The sequence below is a fragment of the Ambystoma mexicanum genome, chromosome 10, assembly GCF_040938575.1.
Source record: "Ambystoma mexicanum isolate Mex_15411 chromosome 10, UKY_AmexF1_1, whole genome shotgun sequence".
NCBI classification, from domain to species: Eukaryota; Metazoa; Chordata; class Amphibia; order Caudata; family Ambystomatidae; genus Ambystoma; species Ambystoma mexicanum.
The window spans coordinates 1,438,502,650-1,438,530,482 of record NC_090932.1 but is presented as its reverse complement, the minus strand read 5'-3'; the positions used below and the strand labels follow the sequence as shown (position 1 = coordinate 1,438,530,482).

General features: G+C 48.9%; 1 protein-coding gene across 8 annotated transcripts in view; it reads right to left on the bottom strand.

The window, feature by feature from the left end:
* The window catches only part of HECTD4 (HECT domain E3 ubiquitin protein ligase 4), a 4,298,785-nt gene that overhangs the window by 4,155,534 nt on the left and 115,418 nt on the right, over positions 1–27,833 (bottom strand). For all 8 annotated transcript variants that reach the window (XM_069619495.1, XM_069619492.1, XM_069619493.1 and 5 more), the window contains exon 4: positions 22,280–22,410. In XM_069619495.1, coding sequence (XP_069475596.1) covers positions 22,280–22,410 — 131 coding nt within the window. The remainder of the gene's footprint in view (positions 1–22,279; positions 22,411–27,833) is intronic.

The following is a 27,833-nucleotide window of genomic DNA, read 5'->3' as shown; positions in this document are numbered from 1 at the left end:
CCCGAGCGACTGACGAGACCCCACCTGTCTTCGGTGATGGTCTGCCATGCCTCCCAATAAGACGCAATGCGCCCTCCCACCGGGGTCTCGTGCGAACACTGAGAACCCTAATTTTGTAGGTTTTTCAGTGGTGTTGCCACCTGAACCTGAGGAGGAGGCTGAGGAGCGGGAGAAAAACCAAGTCCGTTGTTACCTCCGGAGGTTATTCCCCGAAGGGGTATCCACTCTGAGATTTCCCATCTAGGAAGCCTCTAAAACCAGAGGAGGGCCGACTTTGCAACAACGGCCTCTGGGTTTTAAACTGATATTTAACAAGGACCGACAAGGACTTAGCCGTCTGAGTGCTATCCTTTGTCTTGGTCAGCTCTACATCTGTTGAAGAATGAAAGAGCTCCTTACCATCAAACGGAAGGTCGAACACCTTGTCCTGTACTTCCTTTGAAAATTTGGTGGCATGCAGCCACGCCTGTCGTGCGGTATAAACCCCCAGCATAAGGCCCCGAGCTGAGGTGTCTACGTGATGAGCTGCAGCCTCCAGGAGATCCTGGGCCAAGACCCTGTCGTCGGATAATCCCGCTGTAAAATCTTCCAGCTTCTCGACTGGGATGAACTCCTCAAACTCCGACAGACCTTTCCACATCTGCATATTAGCCCCCGCTAATACCAGTTCGGCATTGGCCTGCCGGAGCTGCAAGGCCAAATTGGCAAAAATCTTCCTCCCAAGGGAGTCAAGCAGCTTATCCTCCTTTCCCAGGACCCGAGTAGCCGTCGTAGAAGAGGATGCTGCAGACCTGGACTGTAAATTGGCCCCAGCCACCACCATGGAGGAGGGGGGGCAGGCAAGGCCACCTCTTCCAAAGAATGCAGCCTGTGGTGCGTCAATTGTTTTATTGACGAAAAGTCCAAAGTGTGGCTTCTCCCAGACCCTGCGGACCTCGGCCAGAACATCCTTTTGCAATAACAGGCCGGTACGCTCTAAAGGAGACAGGGTGAACACCCCAGAAAGCACACCCTCCTGCGGAGCGGGTGCCTCGGGCACCGGAACATCCAAAAAGCACATCATGTCCAGTACCCGGTCATGAAAAGCTCTAATAGAGCGGGGCAGGTCCTCGTTGTCCTGATCGCCCTGTGCGTCATCCGACAGGCAGGTCCTGCTGAGCCGTGTCGGGAGCTGCCTTGTCCACGGGGGACAATGGGGGCAAAGGCAGAAGAGTCGGGGAAGGCACCGTAGGCAAGGGAGGCGCCGGCAGAACCACCGGAACGACGGGTGGAGCCGGAGGCACGGGCGGACATATCTCCCTAAAAAGCCCTTTGAAATATTCCCTCATGGGGTCAGTATGCATGAGCGTCTGAAATTTGCCGAAAAAGGCGTCCTCCGAGGACTGTTTCGGAACCAGAGGCGGCCGCTCATGAGGAGGATAAGGAACAAGTTACTTACCTGTAACTGTTATTCTCCAGCATGGGTCTGGCATGGATTCACATGCTCATGAATATTCCGTCGTCAGGCTGGGAATCCTCGGTAAAGAAAAAAAATCAGTATCAGTTTCGTTTCTGATCTGTCTTTCTTAGTAGTAACCAATCACTGGTCTCTGGGCCATACTGCCCCCAGCCAATGACTGCCCTCTCCCTAAGCCCCGCCCCTGGCAGCCATCCTCAGATTTGGTAGCACGTAAAGTGGCAGCATGACCAAGTGAATAGCCGCAGAGGGGTAGGAGGGAGGATTCGCATGTGAATCCATGCCAGACCCATGCTGGAGAAGAACAAGTTACTTCTTACCTTGTAACGCTCTTTCGATGGGATGTTCCTCCGACATATTCCTTATCTTTGATATATCATCTCCCAGCTTGCTGGCCTCGGAAATTTTTTTCAGTAGAGGGCGCTGCGCGTCGACGTCCCTCGAGCCGATGTCCCTCGACGGCCTCTGTATCGGCGCCAACGTCACCACGCGAATAAATAGACTCGCGCAGCGTAAGTTCCTCAGTTCCGTTTTGACATTAACAGTTGTTTTACATGAATTGGTTATTGACCTTGAAGGAGCGTAAGCTGCAACCAAAAGGGAAGTATTACTGCGGGGATGGATGGGAGGGCGATAAGGAATACGTCGGAGGAACATCCCATCGAAAGAACGTTACAAGGTAAGAAGTAACTTGTTCTTCGAAGGGATTGTGTCCTCCGACGTATTCCTTATCTTTGATAGACTCCCATAGCAGTGGTGTGCAATTGGAGGTGGGAGTAAAACGCCACGTTTCCTTTTAGGAACAAACCGAATGTAATCCGGCTTTGCCAAACCTAGTCTCTTGACTGGAGGAGGAATCCAGGTTGTAAAATCTTGTGAAGGTATGTGCGGACGACCATGTGGCAGCCGCACATATGTCTCGAACCGGGACTCCTCTTTGGAGGGCCGAGGAGGCTGCGATACCCCTGGTTGAATGAGCCCTAAGATTTTGAGGAGGCTCTTTCCCTGCCAGTTTGTAACATTCCAGGATGGCTAAAATAATCCATCTGGAAATGGTTTGTTTTATCAGAAGTCCCAACTTGTGCCCTGAGTAACTCACAAACAGTTGGTCTGCTCGCCTAATCCTAGCAAGTCTGCTGATGTAAAAGCTTAAAGCCCGCCTTGGGTCCAGCCTATGTAGTCTTTCTTCTTCTTTCTCCGGATGGGGAGGCGGAAAGAAAGAAGGTAAAGTAATTTTCTGAGTGATGTGGAATTCAGAAACCACCTTTGGGAGGAAATTAGGCTTCACCTGTAGGACAACCTTGTCTTTATGAAAAATTGTATGAGGGGGTTTACAAGATAGAGCTTGTAATTTGCTTACCCTTCTAGCAGATGTTAAAACCACTAATAAGACAGTTTTAAGGGTGAGAAATCTTAGCAAACAAGAGTGGAGTGGTTCGAAAAGAGTACCCATCAGGAAATTTAAGACTAAATTTAAGTCCCATAAAGGAACCTGGAAAGGTTTTGGAGGGTAGACATTAGTTAATCCCTTTAGAAATTGTATTACTAAGGGTAATTTGAAATACGAAGGTTCCTCGCAGTGCGCTTGAAGATTGATAGCGCTGCGAGATAGCCCTTGATAGTGCCAACTTGAAGGCCTGAATTTGCCAAGTAGAGTAGAAAGGATAACACCGTTATCATGTGTATCACATGAAAAGGGGTCGATATTCTCTTCTCTACACCAGCTGCAAAACTTGTTCCAACGGCAGCAGTATAAAGACTTTGATGCTGGCCTTCCATGACGTCATCAGGGAGGTCCCAATCCTTGTATCCCAACCTTTCAGAAGCCAGGCGTGAAGGTTGAGGGTTCTGATGTCTGGATGGAGAACCTGACCTCCCTTCTGTGAGAGAAGATTCTCCTTGAGTGGAAGACGAATTGGAGGGCAGATGGACACGTCCAGAAGGTCCGGGTACCACGTTCTCCTGGCCCAGTCTGGGGCAATTAGGATCATGGTTCTCCAGAATCTTCTCAACCTCCTGATCATTTGAGGAATGACAGGGACTGGTGGAAACGCGTACAGGAGTGGAAACTCCCAGTCCACTACGAATGCGTCTCCTAGAGCTCCTCTCGGGGGAAAATTCCCTTGAACAAAACAGATCGCACTTTCTGTTGGTACTGGTGGCAAACAGATCCACTTGAGGGGTTCCCCAAAGGGCGAAGATCTTCTGAAGGACTTCCTGAGCTAGTTCCCACTCGTGGGAGACTGTGCCCTGCCTGCTCAGAGCGCCTGCCGTCAAGTTCTTCTCTCCGGCTAGATGGACTGCCGATAGAGAGATTCCTTCTTGAATAGCCCAAAACCAGAGCTGCATTGCCTCTCTGCACAGTGGTAGTGATCCTACGCCTCCTCTTTTGTTGAGGTAGTGCATGGCCACTGTGTTGTCCGTCATTATCAGGACATTTTTCTCCTGTACAGATGGCAGAAAAGCTTTCAGCGCTAGTCTGATTGCTCTCAGCTCTAACAGGTTGATGTGTAGTCTGGAATCCGGTGGGGACCAACGACCGATGATGGTCAAGTCGTTGGTATGGGCTCCCCACCCCGTGAGTGAGGCATCTGTGACTACTGTTATCTCCGGCCATGGTTGCCAAAACAGTTCCCCCCTTCAAGATGTTTTTCTGGCAGGCCCACCACTGAAGGTCTCGAGCCACCTTGTCCGGAATCTGAAGGCGGTCTGTCATTCTCCCTGAGAATTGCGACCACTGAGTCCTCAGTGCCCACTGAAGAGATCTCATTCTCAGGCGAGCCTCTGGCACAAGGAAGATGCAGGATGCCATGAGGCCTAGCAACCTCAAAAAGTAAAAGGCTGGGAGACGTTGGGCATTTTGAAACTTGGTGACCATCTGCAGAATATCTTGAGCCCTCACCTCTGGTGGCGAGGCTTTTCCCAGGGAAGTGTCCAGGACCGCTCCAATGAACTGGAGTCTCTGTGATGGTATCATCTGTGACTTCTTTAAATTGAGGGAGAAGCCCAGTCTGTGAAGCAAGTGGCAGACATAATCTAGCTGGATTTGAGCTTGTTCCGAAGATACAGCTCTGATCAGCCAATCGTCCAGGTAGGGGTAGACGTGGATCCCTTCCCTCCTTAGACTTGCAGCCACTACCGACATTAGCTTGGTGAAGACCCTCGGGGCAGAGGTCAGCCCAAATGGCAGAACTCGAAATTGATAATGAGAGCCGCCAATTGCGAACCTCAAGTATTTCCTGTGTTTGAGATGGATTGGCACATTGAAATAAGCATCCTGTAGGTCCAGAGATACCAGCCAGTCCTGAAGCTGGAGGTCCTGAAGGATCTGAGAGAGAGTTACCATCTTGTACTTGTCCTTCCTGAGGAACTTGTTCAATTCTCGTAAATCCAAGATAGGTCTCAGTCCTCCGTCTTTCTTCAGTATGAGAAAGTAGGGGGGAGTACCAGCCCTTGTTCCTCTCCGCTACGGCACCTTTCTCTAGCAGGTCTACAATTTCCTGCAAGAGGAGCGGATCTGGAACTCAGAGAGCTGTTCCCCGGTGGATGACTGAGGGATGCGTAGAAAAGGCAGCCAGTAACCTTGGGCAACTGTCTCCAATGCCCAAGCATCTGACGTAATAGCCTGCCATTCCGTCAGATGTTGAGTTAACCTGCCCCCTACTGGTGTTTTGTGAAGAGAGTCCTCAGAGCGGTTTGGAGGCGGCTGATGCAGATGCCGAGGGTAAAGAGGCACCTGCTGCGGCGGCTTTTGTGTTTTTACCCAGTCCACCTCGGGTGAATTTCTTCTGACCCCTTTGAACCGGCTGTCCTCTGCCCTTTCCGAATGTGGAATAGAAGCGAAAGGACTTACCTCTCCAAGAGGTTCCTGAGGGGCGATATGGTGTCTGACGGATTGCTGCCTTTGATGTTTGTAGTTTTTCTAAACTGTCGTCCGCCTTCTTACCAAACAAAGAAGAGCCGTCAAAGGGCATATTCAAGAGTCTGCTTTGCACATCTGGAGCAAAACCAGACTTCTCGCAACCAAGCAAATCTCCTGGTTGTTATACTTGCCACCATGGCCCTGCTGATACTGTCAGCAGAATCGATACCAGTCTGAAGGGATTCGCACATTGCGTCCTTACCATCCTTAATGATGTTGAGAAACGCTTCCCTTTCTTCTCCCTCTGGGAGGCAGTCAGCCGCTGATGAAGCACTCTCCCAATGTGTGTGGCTGAACCTTGCGAGCGTACAAGTAGCATTGATGGATTTTAATGCCATGCTACATGCGGAAAATACTTTTTTGGCCATAGAGTCAGATCTCTTATCATCCCTGTCCTGTGGAACAGTAGGGTAAGCCGATTTACTACCTGCTGAAGTAGCTGCCTGAACAACCAGACTCTCTAGAGTTGGGTGTTTGGATAAATATTCAGGGTCACCAGAAGACACCCGATATTTAGCTGATAGTTTCTTGTTAACTGCTGGGATAACCTCAGGTGTTTCCCAGTTTGCCAATATTCTCCTTTGTAATGCCGCATGAAATGGCACTACAGGATCCTCCTGTGGACCTTTGACCAAGATGTCTGTGAGGTCGTCTTGCTGAAAAGCAGGTGAGGGTGTGGACCATCCCATAAACTCTATTATCCTTGCCATCAAAGTTCTAGAAGGGGTTTCAGCATGTTGCCCTGGGTCTGGTGTGGCAAATTCCACTTCTGGGGAAGTGTCCAATCCACTTGCTTCCTGTAGCGTTTCATGGAGGTCTTTCAACCTACCTTCCTCAGAGGTAAATTCCTTTTAGTGCAGGAGTTGCAGATCCCTGTAACTCAAAAGTCCTTTCCTGATCTGAATCCTCCCCTTCTTCATAAATAGAAGATAAGACCCTGGAGTGGTCAGGTCTTGAAAATGGTATAAATCCCATTTCCAGAGCAGAAGGAGCCAGATTTGTCATGATTGGCCGAGAAAACGTCAACGTCGTCGACGCAGACGTTAAAGGCTTCAAAGCCATCAAAAAAGGCGTCGAGGAAGGTGGTAGAGGCCTCGAACTCGAGAGTATCGGGATTCTACTCTAGGTTGTCCACGACATTCTCGTGCTTGAGGCTCTGGGTATGGCCACTGGCTGTGAGGTGGCCGTGGGTTTGTCCTTTCTCGACGTTGACATCGAAGACGGCGTCGATTCGACTGACCTGTGCGTCGAAGAACCCTTCGATAACGGCGTCGATGACGCCGATCTATGTGTCGAAGGGATCCTCGACGACAGCGTCAAAGACGCAACTTTGCCTTTACTCGAAGGTTTGTGACGCTCTCAAGTGGCTTCTTTCGCCGGGTACTGCAACTCGCGGCTTTTTGATTTTTCGGGTCTTTCACCCAGGGTATCGCCCTCAGCAGTTTGAGGGGGTCGAGGCCACTTTCTCGAAGACACTTAGCATCTTTTTCCTGAATTCCTCCCACTCAGCCTGAGAGCTATGTTTTGTGGGACAGGAGACCTTTTTGGGGAAATGGAAGACGAGGAAGGGGATCTTTTTTGAATGCTTAGATCTCGAACAGTGATGGGAACTGCTTTGAGATCTAGCACGAGAATGTCTATTATGATGCCGAGGAGACGAATGTCTCGACTCCGTAGAGGAAACTTTAGAAGAAGTTTTAACTGCCTTACCTCTCTCGAGCTTCCCCTTACGCTCCTTCAAGGTCTCGACATTTTTTGAAGCCGGACCGTAGAGTCGTCGGTTCGGGTGAGGAAGCCATCGAGTACGAGTCGGTATTCACGAGGAATATATCGATATATTTGACTGAAAAACTGAGCAACGATATTCCGAGGCCCCACGAAGCGCGGAAAAACAGAACTGAGCAACGGACGCTGCGCGAGTCTATTTATACGCGTGCTGACGAGGCCGTCGAGGGACATCGGCTCGAGGGACGTCGACGCACAGCGCCCTCTACTGAAAAGAAAATTCTGAGGCCAGCAAGCTGGGAGATGATCTATCAAAGATAAGGAATACGTCGGAGGACACAATCCCTTCGAACAACAGTTACAGGTAAGTAACTTGTTCCTTCTCCAGCATGGGGTCTGGCATGGATTCACATGCTCATTAATATAGAATACATAGCAGTATACACATGCACAACCACAGGAGGTGGCAAGGCTCAACATAAAGCATTACATAAACTCAACATTAAGCAACTCTTACCAACTCACCAGGCCCACCTTCAGGCGAACAGGTTGCGCAGCACTGCTTGGCCGACTCTGGACTCCTCCCTGGAATCCCGGTCGACACAGTAGAACTTCGTGAAGGTGTGCGTCGACCTCCACGTAGCAGCCCTGCAGATGTCCAGCAGGGGCACACCGGACAAGAACGCCGTAGTAGCAGGGATCGCTCTGGTCGAATGGGCTCTCGGACGGCCGGGCAACAGTTGGTTTGCCAACCGGTGACAGTGCATGATGCCGCCGGAGAGCCATCTGGAAATGGAAGCCTTCGAGAGTGCATTCCCTTGATTCACAGGTCCAAAGTTCACAAAAAGCTGTGATGTCTTCCGAAAATTCTTTGTGCGGTCTACGTAGAACTGCAGCGCTCTAGCTACATCCAGCGAGTGCAAAGTCCTCTCGGGCGGCGACGAAGGCGACGGAAGAAAACTGGCAACACCAAGGGCTCGTTGAGGTGGAAATCCGACTGCACCTTGGGCATGAAGGAGGGGTGCGTCCTCAGCACCACCCTCGTCTTGTGGAAAGTCAAGTATGGAGGCTTGCAGGATAGGGCCTGGATCTCTCCCACTCGTCGTTTGGAGGTGATGGCCACAAGGAGCGCTGTTTTCCACGACAGAAATTTCAACGGTGCTGAATGCAGAGGCTCGAATGGCGGCCCCATGAGACTGGTCAGCACCACGTTGAGCTCCCACGCCGGGGCGGAGCCTTCACCGGTGGGAAAGATCGGAACAGTCCCTTCATAAATTCCTTCACCAGGCCATGAGACCACAGGGATGACCGTCCTGTAGTTTTGGTGTAACGGGAAATCGCTGCAAGATGGATCTTGATTGAAGCGTGAGCTAGCCCCGCCTTGGCCAGCGACAGCAGGTACAGCAGCACTTGAGGGGGCGTAATACGCAGAGGCTTAATCTGTGCACGGCACCAGACAGAGAACCTCTTCCACTTGTCTGTAGCACTTTAGAGTTGAGGACGCCCTGGCCTTTGCAAGCACCTCCTTGCAGTCCGCTGGGATATCGTACCCTCCAAACTCTAGTGCTGCAGGAGCCAGGCCAGCCAGTTCAGCGATTCCGGGTTGTGATGGAGGATGGTGCCTCCTTCTTTGGAAAGAACATCTGCGTCCTTCGACAGTCGGACTGGGGGGACGCTGACAAGTACAGAAGGTCCGGGAACCAGATCTGTCTCGGCCACGCCGGTGCAACGAGGATCATCCTGCACCGGGACCTCTTGAGTTGGTTGACAAGTCAGAGCAGCAACGGAAACGGGGGGGAACGCATACAGGACAGGTCGTCCCAGGGGAACGAGAAAGCATCGCCCATGCTCCTCGGCTGGGGAAACCTGCTGGCGCACCTCGGGCACTTGGAGTTCGTCGCCGTCGCAAACAGGTCAATCTGGGGTTTGCCCCATCGTTGGAAAAATCGTTCCCTTGATCCTGACGCAGCTCCCACTAGTGGCACGAGCGCAGCTCCCTGCCGAATGAGTCAGCGATGACGTTCTTTATTCCTACTAGATGGAAAGGCACCAGAAACATCCCCTGGGCGACAGCCCAGTGCCACAGATCCTGGGCCATGTAGAACATTGTGGTGATGTTGTCGGTGAAGACCCTCACCACCTTACCCTTGAGGGACAGGAGTAACGACCTGAGGGCCCAGGATATGGCTCGGAGCTCCAGGATGTTTATGTGGAGTGACCACTCCTCCGGGAGCCAAAGGCCTCTCGCATGCAGATCTCCGATGTGCGCTCCCCATCCAGGGAGGCGTCCGTCGTCACCGTCTCCTGATGTACCGGGGTCTGAAAGTCCTTGCCCGCCACGAGATGCGCTCGGGTGCCCCACCATCGTATCGCTTGGTGGAAATCCTCGTTGAGCGGGATCCTGTCTTTGAAGCTGCCCGTCGCTTGTATCCAACGGGCATCGAGGAACTCCTGTAGAGGACGCATCCTTAGCCTGCACAGGCGCACCAGGTAGATGCATGAGGACATCATTCCGAGCAGGGCCTTGATGGATCTCACCCTGGCCACGTCCGTGGCCAGCAGGCGCTGCACCTTGCCCAAGATGGCCTTCGTCCTTTCCTCCGACGGCGATGCCAATCTCGCCACTGTATCGAGCTTGGCTCCCAGAAACAGTGCGACCTGCGACGGGACCAGGTGGGATTTCGAGTAGTTGATGGAGAATCCCAGGTCCATGAGAAGCAGGATGGTCTCCGCTGTGTGTTCGACGGCACGTTCTCTTGTCCTTGCACGGATGAGCCAATCGTCCAGGTAGGGGTAGGCGTGGATCCCCCGCAGGCGCTGCCGCGCCGCCACTGGTGCGAGGGACTTGGTAAACACCCTGAGTGCCGACTTCAGCCCGAATGGCAGGGTCTTGAATTGGTAGTGCCGCCCCAGGACTACGAATCCGAGGAACTTTCGGGGCCCTTTTAGACTGGGTATGTGGAAGTAAGCATCCTCCAAGTCAAACAACGACAGGAAGTCACCCTCCTCCAGCTGGCCCAGCACGTGCTGGAGGGTGACCATCCTGAACTTTTGCGCCTTGATGTATTTGTTTAACCGCTGAAGGTCCAGGATGGGGCGCCAACCGCCTGTCTTCTTTCTGACGAGGAAGTACCTTGAGTATACCATCGCCCTTACTTCTAACAGTAGTTGAGGGATGTGATTTTCCTTCCTGCCCACGGAAGGAATGCGGGAGCACTTCTTTAGAAATTCGAGAGTGCGCCCGTGAGCCAGGGCATCCAGCACCCAACGGTCGGTGGAATTGGACTCCCACACGCTGACTAACTTCGGCAGCCTGCCTCCCACCGGGGTGCTCAGGTGGGGGCCCGATGCTACGCCGGTTGAGTCCTGCTTGGAGGCGGCCTTGCCACCTTGGCGACAACGAGATCCTCCTGACTTGCCGCGTCCTCGGTAGGCCTCCTGCGACGAAGAGTGGGCTGCCTGGAGGTACGTTGAGGAGCCTCTGCCGGATCCCTTGGAGGCGCCCTGTCTGCCTCCGAAGTTCCGAAAGGGCGGCCGTCGTTGCTGCAACACTCCCAAGGCCCGAACAGTCTCTGTGTCGGTCGATGGCTTGAAGCGACTCATCCACTGTTTTCCCAAACAGGTTGTTCCCGTCAAAGGGCATGTCCAAAACTCTGGTTTGCACGTCCTGGTGGAAATCAGTTGCCTTGAGCCATCCCCGCTGAAGGCAAACACTGTTGCCCAACTGGCGGAATCCGATGTCAGTGATATCCGTGGCCACTGTTATGGCGTGGTCCGACGCCTCCTCACCTTCCTGTAGGATCTCCAGGGCCTCCGCCCTCTTGTCCAGCAGGGGAGCGATCTTGTACCACAGCTCCCTATCGCAGCGGGCCACAATCACTAGGACGTTGGCTGCCTTAATTGTCACCGCAGACGAGATGGCTCCTCGTCCCATGGCACCTAGCTTCTTTCCCTCGCCGTCCGGTGGGGAGGTCGAAGTTGAAGATGACGCCCCAGTCGCCGCCTTCTTGGCTGCCGCTGAGACGACCGAATCCGGGGTGGGCTCTGCCCGAAGGCACAACAGGGCGGAATCGCGGACCCGGTACTTCTTCTCGTACCGGTCCCTCTTGGCAGGCGTCATGGACGGGTTCTTCAGGAGAGCAAGTCCCTCCTCCCAGATGTCGTCAATCAATGGTACCACGAGGACAGTCTTCCTCTTGGCCTCGCGCCGCTGATATAGGAAACCTTCCTTCTTCTGTTCCTCCGGGCAGAGCCGAAAAAGTTTGGATGCCCTGGAAATCATGGCGTGGAAGGAGCCAATTTCGTCGGGCGGGGAGGCCCGAGGGAATGGTGATGGAAGGCCCATCCCGTCGTCACCATCGTCGGCGTCATCCGTCCTCCCTGTGGCCCTATCCCTTCTCATGTCATCCCTAGGCTCAGGAGAAGGAGGTGAAGGCTGAGCAGGCTGTGAGGGCTGGAACGGCCACGGGGGGCGGAGGGGTGAACTCTCCTCCGCTTGTTCGGAGGGCTTCCCGACGTGCCCGGTTCTGTCAGGTCGTCCGCCGGGGTGAGGGGCAATCTCATCCTTATCTCCATGCTTAAGGTTTCGATTGCCATCAAAATGACCACTGAGTTCTCCTGAGGCTCGGGCACTGGCTGCGACGTGTGTGACGGTCGCTCCTCCTCCACGGGAGTCTTGTCGGCGCCACCGTCGCTCTCTTCGTCTCCCTCCTCGGGTTTCCCCTCGTGGGACCGGACCTCCTCGAACCTCTTGTTGAGGCCCTTCATGACTTCAACCAGCTCCTCCTCAGAGGCTGTATCCGTGTCCGTGACAGCCACCGCCACCCACCCTTTTTTCCCCCGGGGTCTTCACAGGGGTCTTATTGATGGGCTAAAAAGAGGATTCCCTCCGTGGTGGCAGGGAAACTCTGGGCCCTGAGTTAGCCTCCACAGGCTTCGCCAGGGCCACCGCGACTCCCTCAATAGAGACCTTCAATGGGTGGATCAAGGCCTTCACCACCTTGGGCGCGCTTGAGGCCTTCACCTTGGAGGAGGGGTCACCGCCTCGCTCCCCTTCAGCTGATCCCTTCGTGATCGACCGGGGCCTCTCCAGAAGCTTAGCCGGGTTCTCTGATTTTCTCTTCCCCGAGCCAGAGCGTTGGCTTGTGGTTGTTGGCGTCGGTGAGAGTGCGCCCTGCCTGGCAGCCAAGGAGCCCGACCCTTCGGCGCCCCCGGTGCCCACGGACTTGCGGTGCTTTGCCTTCTGTTGGGCCCCCGTCACTGGGGCGCCCTCACAGGACTTAGAAGAGCGCTCTGACTTCTTCTCACCCGCTGAGCCCTTCTCCAGCCAGCTGTCAAGGCGGGTCCGACGATCCCTCAGTCTGTTCCAACAGGTTCTTGCAAAACGCACAGTCCTTTTCCAAGTGCGTCTTGTCTTTGTGAAGGCAGTAGAGACATCTCGAATGCTCATCCTTCTTAAAAACATTCTGTAATCCGCATCCAGGGCAGTTCCTGAACAGCTTGGATCCGGGTGTCGAGCTTCCCTTGTCCTGAGCCATGTCCACGAGGTAGGCCTCAGATCTTCTGGAATCCTCCAAGAAGCATAACCCGGTGAAACTTTGCCCTTGAGTGGTGTAGAAAATTCCGAAACAGGTCCCCGTTGATCGGAAGTAGAAACGGTGGAGCTTGAGGCTCGATTGACCGAAAAGAGAGATAAAACTCTTAGAAAAAACGCAAAATGCAGAAAAAGCTCGAGAGCTATAGCACGAGGACTCCCAACGGTGCGGTAAAAATCTGAGGATGGCTGCCAGGGGCGGGGTTTAGGGAGAGGGCAGTCATTGGCTGGGGTAGTATGACCCAGAGACCAGTGATTGGTTACTACTAAAAAAGACATATCAAACGAAACTGATACTGATTTTTTCTTCACTGAGGATTCCCAGCCTGACGACGGGGGATATTCATGAGCATGTGAATCCATGCCAGACCCCATGCTGGAGAATTCCAGGGACGTAACGGGGAAGGGTGCCACACCGGCCCCTCCACTGACGTATTCACATAAATCAAAGGTGCCAACCCCTCAGGCAACGAAACACTGTGCAGACGGGGCATCCGAGCGCTCCAGTCAAACTGGCCGAAAGGGATGCGCCCAAGGAACTCTATGTCCACCCACAGAACCAAGCCCTACACCTGAGGCCGATGGCTTAGTTGTAGGGGTAGCACCCAAAATGGCCACCGTGGTCGTGGCGGGAAGGGCCACCATTTTGCCATCACCTGAGAGGAACTGCGGCACATGATGAAGTGAGGCAGGGGTCCCCGTCGATGGATCAGGGGTCTTAACTTTAGCCTAAACGAAAGGAACCTCGGCAGAGCCGGTACTATGCGGCCTGGAATGTTTCTGCGACATACCAATAGCCAAATGAGCCTTCCCAGGAAGGACCTAGGCACTGCCGGTAAAAGAAAAACGTTCCTTCTTTGCCCCCTCAACAGATCTGGCGTTGCTGCAAGAGCGGGAACAGTGAGAAACAACCTTCACCGATAAGGCCTTGCCAGGCCCCTCAGAAATGTTGATAACTTTAGCCTCTGTACGAGGGACCTCGGACCCAGGTCCGGTAACAGCCTTACTAGCGCAGGCCTCGAACATCCGTTTGGTAACACCAAGCCCCGCCAAGGACTCGGGGAGAACCCCGGTCTTATTTTGAGGGAAGCCGACAGAGGGGCCTCAGAGCAAGCTCTGGTACCACACAACTCAGTAGCACTGGGTCTACAAGCAGCCCCCACAGGAGGGGCCTCGGAGTGTACTCCGGTATCCACAGGCCCCTTATGGAGACCCTCAGAGAAAACTCTGGTATAATTATTAGGCCCAACGGGCACCTCCGGGCGAACCCCGGTGACAGAGCGATCAACGTCCCTCCCGGGCTGAGAGGAACCCAGGAAGTTGTCTCCCGGGTGGGGTGCTCTGAAAAGTAAATAACTTACCGGGCACCTCTTCTTTTCATGGAGGAACGCTTGAAAATGCAAAGGAGTTTGTCGGAACACCTCCTCCCACCGCTCTAACCGACGCTGAAGAGCCCGGACCGAAAGGGAATCACAGTAAAAACAGGAGTCCCAACGGTGATCCGGACCGAAACACTCTAAACAAAGAGGATGGGGATCCGCCCTCGCGATGCGTCGGTGACACGATGAACAATCTGGAAAGTCTAGTTTGAACGACAGACTAGTACACGATCGCTAGCGAGAGCCAGAGAGGGAAAAACGGGAAGAAAATCTTCCGTGGATGCAAGTGTGTCCAGTCCCAAATGAGCGGAGAAAAGGACTGATGGGTGAAGCGTGGGGCGGAGCCAAGGAGGGCAGGGTTACGGCCTCGTGCCGGGCCCCGCGCAAGAAAGAGGAACGACACATTTTTGCAAAATTTTTGGATGCTTTTTACAAAGTGCTCCGGTCCCATCCCACAGGACGGAGAGATGTCCCCTAAGTATGGAGGAAAGGGGACGGGACGTAGGAGTATTAGAGAATCATGTTGCACCTTTATAACTTGTCACGATGACGAGAATGGAACCTTGACAGAGGCCATAGGCATGCTGACAAAACTCCATGGACAGATGATCGAAGTGGTGGCATTGCTGATGACAGCTGGATTGGATCACTCTTATCTTGGGTTCCACAATGGATCGATATCCAAAATTTCTTGGAGCATTGCTATTATTAGTGATGCTTGGATTCTGTGTGATAAAGATAATAATCTCATAATGCAAGAAGACAGCAAAGAAAGCCATAGGGATGAAGATCATGATCAATGTTGAACCAGGATGGAAGCCTAAAGACCTGACTGATGAAGAGATCAGAGACTTTGTGAAGGCTAGTATCAATGCACCAGAGGGAACAAAGTTCCTGTACCCAAAGGACCACAAGAAGTATGTGGGAAGATGGATCTACTGCAGTCCAAGGGGACAATGTATGCTCATGACATGGAACAAGGATGAGCATGTGAAAACAGCAGGATGCTTGAAGGGAGTCATAAAAATATGAGTCCCTAAAAGGCCCTTCTTCAGACCAGGATGTCTAGGAATAGAAGACTATGTAAGAGTGGACGATAAATCACCCAGAGGGGGGAGTGTAGAGGAGGAGCCAAGTACCCCCACTCCACCGGCCCGCCTACATTACCTGAAAAGTATGAACCAAAGTATGTGACGTATACTGCACCAATAAACCAGCAAGAAGAGCAAAGGCTCTGTGCAGTACCCATAGGGATACCTATACCCAAGAGAATATGGGAGGGTGAAGTACCCATTGAGGAAACCATACCTACATCCAAGACAATATGATGGGTTATTTGAATGCGATTCCTGATGAGAAAAAGAAACTGAATAACCAGGAAGAATGGTGACGTAATACAAAGCTGAATCGACACCAGATAGAAAGATAACCTGACCAGAGAGGCAGACTATTTACAAGGACAGCAGAAATACCAAGGATAAGTGACTTCTTGTGATCAAGATGAAGAGACTTATGCCACAATCATGATGAAGAAACATATTTTAAATGTGTACAGATGCAATGAAACGTAAGCAGCAAAGCAACTATGAAACTAGCCAAATGCTTTTAATAGTTAGATCGCGGCAGGCGCCAACATATACATATACCTCATAGATACATATGGATTAAATAAACAATGAATGTTTCCACTGTGTATTAAGCAGTCTTGAACAACGAGGAAGGCCTCAGGTCAGTGTCGCAGTTACAAAAGCAATTGAATTAAAACAGAATATATTTCAACTAAGGAGTTCACTAAGCCAAGAAAGCCAAGGTCTCATCAGAACTGGAATTGGCTGACATTGGATACAATTAACGTGAAAGAACAGAAGCTCCTGTTCAAGAAGGTCAAGTGAAAACAAAAGACGTCAGAGGACTATTGGAGAATAAAATCAAATACACGAAAAAGCTCAATTCATGGTGTCAAGTCACGTGATGGAAAAAAGTTGGACGCATGAGAAGATCACATCTACGCACAGAAGCCAGACAGTACCCATACTCCTTAAAAAATCACAGAGGGCAGTACCAACTCAAGGCCAACTTCAAAGCACTAATTGACACTGAACCATTGAGGTGATGAGTGTATTTTTAATTGGTGGGAAGCTGGTATGAAGACAAGCTCACCCGCACCTGGTTGTTCGGTCTACATGCTTGTCACGTAGGAGGAAGGTTATTGAAGGGGGTAAGTAGCCAACCAATTGTAGAGGACCAGGTAGTTGGGGGTCCTATAGTTTGTGTAGCCAATGGGACGTTGCACATTTAGTGACGTTCATAGTAGCCATTTTTAGGGGAGGGCTTAGTTGCTGCTCCTGTTGTTGACTATCCAATTATTTCTCTATGTTAATCCAAACACAAATACAATTGAACAGGTCAAAAGAAGGAACACCTTCACACTCTCCTGTGTACCCTGTGGTCTAAAATAAATAAACACAGACACTCAAGTAATGGTATCTTACTCAAAAGATTGTTTGGACTGTATTATATCAAACATCGTGAATGGGATTGATTGATGCGTCAACATTTCTTTTCACCAAACATTGCTTTTTGTAACACACATATAGACCATAGAAGCAAACACCAGCGATGCCGGTGAATGCTTGTGTAACAGAACCGAAGACAATTCAGTAATCGTCACAACATAGTGAACAGCATATTAACAAGTACAAAACAAAACAAAAAAACAGTGTTCTAGATGCAAACAGTGATGTTACACTGTAGATAAAAGGTGCTTCTACACCGAGGTATTTCTGCCGTCTCAGGGGGCTAGATGGGCCTCGTGTCTACTACGGCATTCATCAGGACGTGGTCTGTGTGGGGGTGCTGTAGACAGGGAAAGGGAATATTGTTTAGGAGAGAGTTCCAGTGAAATAATTTAAAAGTCAACTTAATGGTTAGCTGTACCATGTATATAATATAATGGAGGGAAGACAGCTTACCTGAGTGGAAATAATTCCACCCGGTATTCGTGTGTGGGGCCGTTGCTGGAAAAAGCCAGTCGGGGCTCCTAGAGCAAGAAAACGGAGGTATTAGTCTCCTCAAACACGATCATGCGTGAAAAGTCAACACGTGCAGCAATGAGTGGTTGTGCAGCGTGTTGTATTAGTGAAATATAATCTTACCTCACGTGCAGGACTGGGATCCGCGAGGATTTCGTGTGATGCACAGTCCTGCAAGAGGTCACTGAGTCAGTACCATGTTATAAATACAAGCACCATTATCAGGGAGAACAAAGTCGCGGCCCCGTGAGTGTACCTGGCGGCAAAGCTTAGCACCAATCCCGTTTCCCAATATGTTTTAGAAGTTTGTCACGTAGGATGACGTTGGTAATGACGCAGGCCAGCGCATCAGCTATGACCAATTTTGGGTTTATGAACCCAGCTTTTTAATGAAATGTTGGAGAGAGTTGAATATAGAGCGATTGCTGATGTTTGTTGTACTCCCTGTTTTAATTACTTACATTAAAACAGACAAACTTTTGCCAAGTTATTCGTGTCGTCTGAATTATTGATGTTTGATTAAAACCTGCATCCCCATCCATCTCCAGGGTATTGCTACTTATCTTAAAGGGCTGGAAGCCTCCAGTTCAAAGTGATTGTGCTAAATTCAATGGCAAACTGAGAAGATAAACCATGAGTTGGAAAATATCTTTGGTGTAACCTCGACACAGGAAATAATTTTGTTACAACAATTCAGACAAAGACTAACATCTATGACATTGTATATCTGCATTCTGCAAAATCATCCTCGCAACAACTTTAAGAAGATGGGGTGGTGGTGAAGATGCATCTTCCTGATGTAGAAAGAGGACTGAAGGTCCCAGGAGAAAGCATACACATGGTAGTTAGAGCATTTTAACAGATCAAAGCAGCCTATGATCAATCACGACACCCATGCACAATCTATCAGGTGGGAGAGGTAGTGTGGTTAACCAACATCAGATAAAAGGGGGGGAATCAGTTAAGTCTATGTTTTTTGGGCCATTAGGAGGTTGGTAACTATGGTGACTATGAAACTAAAGCTACCTCAGAGTTGGAGGCGTCACCCGACTTTTCATGCAAGTCTATTGAAACCTTGCCTGTAAAAGACCAGAATAAATGTAGCTCCCCAGTATTTACAGAGGAAAAGGAAGAATGTGAGGGGCAAGCAATCCTGTATGCTAGGATCATTTAATCGAAGGTTGATTAACCTCTCATTGGAGGGGTTATGGTGCTGAAGAAAGATTGTGGGCGGTTGCTGAGCCTGTTAGTGCCCCCTCTCTGGTGGCTATGTTCCATTGTTTAAATGGACTCAAATCAGGCCCTGGAACCGGGTCTCACAGAGGGGCCGACGTCAAGTCCTCCAAACATAGGGCACAGGGGAAAGCTGTTGTGGTACACAAGGTGGGTCAATGTTTCACTTTCATGAAGCTGAACAGGTCAAATCTAAGGGTTTAGGTCTGGGAGTGTTTTGAATGCAGGTTTATTAGAGATCGTGGCTTGGTTGTCTTCCTTATCTAGTTTTTACATTAGGAAGGTGGACACGTCCCATTACAAGATGGAGGGGGAGCAAGGAGTTGGTTTGCTGTTCTCCAGCAGGCTGTGTAGAAACTTGGCGGACATTCTAAACTGGCTTTAATCTTCGACTAGTGATCCAGCCAGTCTTGCGTTTAGTGGTCAATGTACAAGGGCCTATTCCAGCTCTCCCAGCATTAAGGATAGATGCCAAGAAGATAGTGGTCAACTGGTGGTCAAGTAGATAAGATTGGAGGGAGATTGCTTTATAACTTGTGCCTCAAATCTGAAGCTGAGATAATAACTTTATGTAGACACTATAGGAGGAGCTATTTAATAAGGTGAGCATTGTTTGGGGCAGCAGTGAAATTAAAAACAGCCTTTTTTTTTATACACAAGACGTTACTGGCAGCAACTCCCTATGTTCTCAAGAAATAAAGCTGGTTTATCCACAGCACTGCATTAACCAGACACGCTATAATCCGGGAACTCCTGGTGAAGCTTGCACGAGCCAATAAGCAGAAGTGCCCCACCTCGTAAATGACAAATCCATGACTACAGAAATTTCCACTGTTCATATATCTCATGTATTTCTTGGCCTACTACTGAATTGGTACCGGGAACGACCGAGGCCGGGTCTCTTGGGACCAGTGCCTCGCTATGCACAATAGAGGGTCTCATGTGTAGTCCATAAACATAAGCGCAGTGGCACGAGGGACCCTGAACATCTGCATGGAAACTTCTTTTAACTCCTTGATCCGCTATTGGGTTAGAAACACTCTGCCCAAGGAGACATCTCATATTAGGCCAATGTGGGACTTATACTGAGATACAATCAGCTGATATTATCGAAAGGCAAAGCACAAACCCCAAGTCCAAAATGATTCGTAGGGAGGTCAGGACTGCCTAAGAGGAAGTGCCTAGATGCACCAGTCATGCAAATATGACAAGATGTGCACCTGGAAGGTTTCAAGGGACCCACAACTGCAGTCATCATTTTAGAGAATTCCTGGTAGCAGAGCTTTGACAGAGGGCATCCTAAATTGGAAGAGCTAGTCTTGTGCAGCAAAACCTCAAACTTGCGATGTGGCCCCTAGTTTGGAATACGCTTGCACGCATCCAGAAGTACTAATTCACAAATTGAGTCCGCCCTTCTAAACAACCATACATTGACAGGTCAAATAAAGTCCTCCACCCAGTCTTGTCTTTACGGTTTACATTTATACTGGTGGCATACAATTGCCTAGAGAGGGATTTTTTTGTAACCACATCATAAGCAAGAAAACCCTCCTTTCGTCTTTTAGTAAAGAAAGGGGAAGTGTACACATATTTGAACATCTATGGAATTAATAATAAAGCGTCTTCAAAGAATGTACGTGAACAGTGAGAATCACCTCTGTGAATCCACAGGGATAGCCCCCCCAGAGACCTTCTCCAGCCAACACATAGGAGAGCAGGGCTTGAGGAACGGGAAAAGGCGGGTTGAAGCATGAAGAATCTAGTCCTGAGATGTGGAAAGAGAGAAGAGACCATAAGGACAGGCAGATAATGGATAAAGAATGGCAATACCAGAAAAAGAGAAGAGACTATGTTGCATGCAGCGTGGCACGACGGACCTCATGAAACCACATGAAATCCCTGGGTCTCTGCAAGAGGACTGCAACCAAGCTCGAACAAACCTGAGAACACGGAGATGGGATAGAAGGGGCCTGCAATTCTAATTATACCAGAACAAGGACACAACAGAACGCATCCCACCAAAACACATGGCACGAGTGTGTGACAAAAGTCCAGCAACAAATGCAGGGTGGATGAAGGAATGTAGAACAAGTCAGGAAGGGCATCCAGGTTAAGGGGACCTAGAAGCTTGAAGGAAGAGGAGAGGTGAACCACACAATGAAGTGGAAATGTTATGGTTTAACCAGAATACACTAAATTGGTAACTGTCACCAAACCACTTTACTACTCAAACAAATCACAAATGGAGAAATCCAAATCAATAACTATAGGTGATCACCGTTTAAGTACCATACAGACCGGTCTACTAAGAATTGAAGTAACCAAGAGAAAAGCCAGGCGACAATACATGGTCCAGTAGCCTGCAGACATAAGTGAGTACAGGGGCAATCTAAAAGAAGCAGCTGGAAAACAGAGCTGCATGTAGCTAATAAAGCATTTTCAGCACAGAAACACAAGACACAGAAGCACTTGTTCGGAGACGTCACAAAGGAACTTCACTGAGGAACAGTGGATGGTGGGCGCATGGGAAGATATGGCCCCAGTGTTCTTGGAACGCCACATGTTTGCAACCCTATTCTGGCATCAGGGGACCAAAGCATGTTGTGGAATGAAATCCTGAGTTCCTTTAGTCTTTGGAACATGCGTCACCCTACATTTCCAGTGAGGGGTGAGACTAAATCTGTGAATGTTCGTTTGCCTTCTCCCACTAACTGATATCAGAAAAAATTGATTTCCAAAGCATTAAGAGCCGGCAGCTCCAGAAGACTGGTCAAAGGAGAACATGTTTTGCCTGACCAGATGTCATTGTTCATTAATCGATCTTTGCAATGCACACTTCGCCCTCCATGGAGTCACAGATCAATAAAAACTGCTCTGATTGTTGCTAGCCACCATTTCAGACATTGAGAAGGGGAACCCTTTGGAGACGTGTTCTGGTCGAATTTATGTTTTTGCTGCTTATTACTGGTAGGGTTAGCACGCAGGTTAGATTAGGCGGTAATGGCCCAAAATGTCGCCCTTGCAATTACGACGGCCTTAAATGCCGACTTCTTTTTAGGGTATATGTTTTAATATTAATATGGGTGGCTGTGGGGGGTTTCCCCCGCATATATATGTGCTGCAAAGGGGTTTAAAAAAAAAAAAGTCGGCATTTTCGGCCGTCGTAATTATGACAGTCGCAGTGATCACATCAATCCGAGTAGGCTTTTGGGACGAAGGACTGTGTTCGGTTCGCAAGACTTACTGACGAGTGCCATGTATTCTTTTCTTTTGGATTGGACCAACATCCATGTTAGACATAGGGAAAGAATTGGCCACCTTCTCTTGCATTAATAAAACACAATTGTTGACATGACCTCTTGTCTGCCTCCTGAGACCGATTTACCACAACAGCCAGTCCCCCCCAAAAAAAGTCAATCACTGAGGGGAAAGGGAGACAATATAACTGTTTGCTGTTCCTAAAACAAACCCTAATAGATTCCCCTGTAAAGATATGTGGAGGTTAACTAAGAACCCAGGTCAGATATGGTATCTAGGCAGTTACAGTGATCTCCAGAGCCTTCTCCATTGAGGGTGCACGGATCAAACAATCTGACTGGTTTGGATGTACATGCAACCCACCAATTCTAACAATTTGTGAAAACAAAAACTACTTGTCTCCAACTTGGAAAATGGGATGTCAGAAACGATTCTACATGTAAATGGGGAGGATGCGTTTGGTTATATTAAAAAGGCACATAAACGGTGTTTTCTGCAGTGAAATATTCCCATTTCCTTTGCAATGTAGCCAAAACAGGTTCATCCTTAAAAGAAATATAAGACAGTAACATTGTATTAACCACTTGCCAGACGGGAAAGTACCATTAATTCGACAAATCAAAATGCAACAAATCAAGTGCAGCACTTTACAAGAGATTATCAAAAAAATGTAACACTTACCTTTGTTCTCATTACTTGAGCCACTGTTACTGTCAGGTGCAGGTAACATGTCTTCAAAGCCCCAAGATACAATGTGCTTGCTACCAAGTAAACAGGAAGGGGATCCAGGACCCCCCTCCAAAAGCAGCAACCTTCATAAGAAAAAAACATGACAGTCTTTTAAAGACAGCAACACAATACATGTACAGAATGTTTTTCAATAAAAGATAGTTCACTATGTTTTTAGGCGATTTACCTACGAGTCCGATGAGGACCGTGGTGGCTACGCCGCTGTTTTTTTCTCTAATTGGGCCAACACATTTTTTTTTACTTTTGAGTTAATACTTGAATGCGTGCGTAGAGGCAACTTTTAAACATTTTATTCCTGCTAAACATTAAATTCAGCAGGGTATCCTGCGATGTTAGAGAAAGGGACTTTTTTTTAACAGATGTCTGGCATGGATCAGGGCACTAACACCATAAGTGTGCTTAAAATAGCTCTAGAGATCGCCTTAGAGCTCCAGTAGCCAACGGGTTTACACATACAGCCAAGGAATGTACCTTCATAACGCCCAATACATACACGCTGGCCCCCACATACAAAGTCATTGCTTTAGATCACACAATTTGCGAACATTTCACTCAAATAACATCCACAATACTTAAAGACTAGATTAATTTACAACCCATTTCTAACTAACTGTAAAATGTATCACTTGGCTACATGCAAATGAATGTAACATCAGTAAATGCCAAAGGAGACATTCATGGCATGTTGCTGGATCATCATAACTGATGTACTTTTTTTAATAATGGAAACCTGACTGACTAAACTATGCAAACAAAAGCCAATATTATTCTCAACCACTATATATATATATATATATATATATATATATATATATATATATATATATATATATATATATATATATATATATATATATATATATATATATATATATATATAATAACTTGGTCACTACAAGTAGAGTAATTACATTGCATTGCAATACAAGAATGAGACATCAGATTAGCAACCTGGTATGGAAGGACTTAAGGAAGAAACTGTTGCAGCCACTTCTGCATTGATTCCACTGTACTAATAATTAGAAGTCTTTTAGTTATTGCTCAATGAAGTAAACCATGTCTAGGCACAGACGGCTCCACAGGTAGTATTGGTGGAACCAGTGGCAATAGGCAAAGACCTTTGATGCATTGGATGAGGAGAATGCAAATGTTAAGATCTACAAAATTATGGCTGCTAGCATAACAAAGGCGTACTCGCTACTGTAGATAGGCGGCAAGTTACTGTGCCACAGCAATCCCAAATTACTAGATTTGTTCAATGACTTGAAAGATTGGGTGCATGCACACTTCAGAAAATATGGGCTTTGCCCAAAGATGAGGTAGTCAATCCCAAAATGGATGGTTATATGGTTCACGTTCCACGATAAGGGCCTTTGTTTTGTGAAATATGCGCCTCCTTTTGATGACTATGTGTTTAGGGATGTAGAGCAGACCTAAAGTGTATAAAAGGTACCGACTAAACTGTATTAAGGCCAAAGAATGTGCTATGTGCTATGTGCTCACTGTCCTCATCCAAAATATGCCCACTTACGACTCTCCGAATAAACACACGGGCGTCGGGCAAAAAATAAACATTTGTTATATTGTATGCAGGTTTTCGTCTCCTGTATCTCACTCAAATCCTTTGTATCCACAATTAGTTCAATTCAGAAAGTAGATTAACAAACTAGTACGCAGCCAGGAACCCTGATCAACTCAAAGTAAACCAATTATCGACAACAACTCAGCCACTCAAGAGTAACCCTTGACAGATGGCACACCAAAAATGTATTTACAAAAAGGCAGTGGTACAAGTCCATGTTACTTTTCTTTAAGAAAGGTAGCAGCTTTTGTTCAAGGCACTCCATGCGCATGCAATTGTGCATGCTGGAATCCATCCTCTTTACCGAGTCGCCAGGTGACAGCATGAGGTAAAGATATTGTCTGGGAATGAGAATGATCTTTCAATAGAAGTAGGTCTGCCTTTTCAAAACACTTTCATGCGTTAATTTGGAGTTCAAGCCTGAGTGATGGTACAAATGTAGGTATAAACTGATGTCTGGATAAAACCATTCAATTTGTGCTTATATAAGTAAACCGGAAGATGCCTGTATGTTGGAACATTTGCCCATGCTGTTCTCCTTTACCTAATTAAACAAGTAAAGTAAAAGCAAGAGAGTGTTATGGCAGAATTGGCGATAGAGATTGCTCTTGCGAGGAAGGCCCATCTAGTCTTCCTCTACTAGATTCTTGACCTTTCGTGTGACCCCGTGTGGCTCCCTCAGCTTAAGAGTTTATGTTAATGTTAAAGAATATTTGTACCACGCACTGTTAACACCAGAGTAGTCTCCTGGTGCTCTGGCGGATCTGAAAAGAAAAGGGGGTGGGGGTTGAGTTAGTGGGAACAAGCGGGTTAAGTGCAGGAGGGCTATGATGTGCTGTTGGCAGCTTCAGTTCGGTTAACACTGTTCGCTGAGCTTGGGGGGTGCTTTCTGGTCGGTAGCTGCCGTGTGCTGTTGTGCAAAGCTATGTTTAGTTAGTTTTGGTGTTGGGGTGTAGTGAAGTTTGCGCGCTTTGTTAGTCTTTAGGGTTGTGGTTGAGTTTGGTTAGAGTTTGAGAGGTGTATGCAGAGGGGTGAAATTGTTAGTGGGTTGGTTATTGGCCTCGCTATCTTGAAGTGATAGGTGTTAAATTTCCACGTTCTTTCTAGATGTGGCGCATGCATATCTCAGCATTTTTAGCTGGATCCTGCACTGGCTAATATTCACAATCCTGTTTATATATGATGCACGCCAATATTCACAATTATATGCAAATGTGGCACTGGCCCACCCTTGAAATCCTCTATAGATGTAAGGAAAGCTAGCATTCACAATTCAAACTAGTTGTGGCATTGGTAATATTTCCAGTGCAGCCTAGATGTGGCAATGGCTAATATTCGTTATTCTATCTAGATGTGGCACTGGCCGACATTCACAATTCTGTCTATATGCGACGCAGGCTAATGTTCACAATTTATCTAAATGTGGTACTTGCTAACATTCATAATGCTATCTAGATGCGACGCAGGCTAATGTTCACAATTCTATCTACGCCCGAATTCTACATCCTTTGAGTATGTGAGGTTGTTGGTAGTGTTGGACATGTATGCTAATTCCGGTCCTCATGAAGAAGCTGGGGAAGCGGAGTTCATAGCGCCCAGACCTCGAGGCGCACACCATGTTGGAATAGGCGCACCCTTCCACATATAGCACAACGCCCATGAACGAACAGACCCCCATCAGGTGTGTACCGGCGGGGCTCAGAGGTGGCAACGGAACGGGTTGCAGGAAAGATGCTGCGGCTGTGTTAGGACCCCGAAGACAAAGGAATCATTCTATTGAGGACAAGCATAGTGGAGGGCATGTTGTTTGAGGTACGGTGCGGGAACTAATGTAGCGCCAGCCAAACTGAAGAATACACTACGTGCTTCTGGGGAGCACCGAGGGGTACGCGAGCCACTTTGAACTCCCGTCAGAACTAGCCAACCTGCACTTATAACAGATGCAATACGGTCTCATGCGATACAGAGCGCATACTGAAAGGGTTGAGTAGTGACAGTAGCAGATCCCCAGCGGCTCGCGGAAGACACAAAGTAACCACCGTTTGGCAACAATCTAGGGGCTAAACCGAAACGGAGCCCGGCACCAAAGGAAACGGGGAACTACAGCCGTGGAATTAACACTGAATAAGCACAGATAGTACCGACGTGGAGAAGCCCACACGCCAGGAGGGATCACTTGCAGGGGGAAAAGAATAAACCTGGCCATTGGGGGCCTCAGCAGGGAGGTTTGCACGCAAGATGGTCAGCCCTGCCTGGACTTTGGTGTGACAATTGGCGGACAGCTAACGCAAGATTGGAAGGCACAAAACACCTGAAGGCGAGACCTGCAGTATAATCGGGACTGAAATAGGAACTGAAAAAAGGCGCAGCCGATTGGAAGGTCACAGCATAGCACCAGGCTAGATGTATGCAACGTGACATGAGTCAGTGCCCGCACCCATACACACAGGGATCATAACAGATACACAGGGATCATAACAGACGCATTGGACTAGAAAGTGTGCCACAGAGGGTAGCGCTGTAAGCTCATACAGCTAATCATTGTCTGGAAGCAGTAAGAGTGCCACTGAGCAACAGAGAGGTCCGCAACAATCCTGACCATATCAGAACGGGGGCAGACAATCACGGCCGCCACAAGACTACATAACATAGGAGGTGTAACATCAGTGGGACGCTGCGGATGCAAAAGAAATCTTATGGTGTGCGTCATCACGAATAAAGGCAGAAAATAAAACGCATCAACCAGGCCACCACCACAGACAGGAGACCAGGGTGCCGGTCACAGGAGTTAAGTGAAGGTGGTGGGGCGATACTGGCTTACAACTGCTGAGACACAGAACCCGCAGTGGAGCGCCTCCCTCCCACCACTGAAATGGCAAGCAAACAGTCCAAAGTTAAGGGGAAGCAGCCAACAATGGACGAGTTCGCAAAGTCTATGCAGGCAGCAGAGGTGGTCAAAACGAAAGGGCAAGGTGCACAAGGAGATATATCCCCGACACATGATGGCAAGCACATCTTGGAAGCCATCGCAGAATTGAAGGCAACATGGGAATGCAAGTTTGACACTGCCATTGCCGAACTGCAGACTTCGCTGCAATATAAGATCGATGCTGTGGGAGTGGAGCTTAATCTACTGCGGCAGGACGTCAGGGCGCTGGCTGAACGCACTGGGGCACTAGAAAAGGATGTAAAGGCCAACACAACCACTTGCACCGCCAACGCTGAGGAAGTGAACCCGCTGCGTCAACAAGTGCCCAACCTGGAGAACAGAGCGGAGGAAGCGGAAGGGCGCGTGTGCAGAAATAACCTGCACATTGTGCGGCTCCCAGAAGGAGAAGGACCGGACCCGACAAACTGCATCGAGAACATGCTGCTGCAGGAGATTGAAGGAGGCACCCTCTTCCAAGCGTTTACCATAGAGAGCGCATAGGGCCCCCAACTAGGAGGCCCCCACCAGGAGCACCCCCCTCGGCCGATCATCACCACAATATTGAACTATAAAGACAGAGGATACTGGAGCATTTCCAGAATGATAAACAGAGCATCCGCAACAGTCACAGCATACTTCCAGGTGCAAAGACAACAGTTGAACCATGTGTCGATCAAGAGAAGCTACGCCAGGCTGGTTACAAATATATGTTACTATACCCGGCGAAGATGAGTGTTTCACAAGAACACCGCTTTCTTTTTTGACACCCCGGAGGATGTGACAGCATGGCTGGATGAGAGGAACTGTCAGGCGACGGCAGACAATCAAGTGGAGAGCAGTGCGGATAAATGAACTTGCATATTCTCCGTTTTGTTGGGTTGGACTGGCGAGGGCTGCTAAATAATGAACACTTCAGAACAATAGACGTTGGGACTACACTATAACGCAGAATATATTGTGATTCCCTGGGAAGG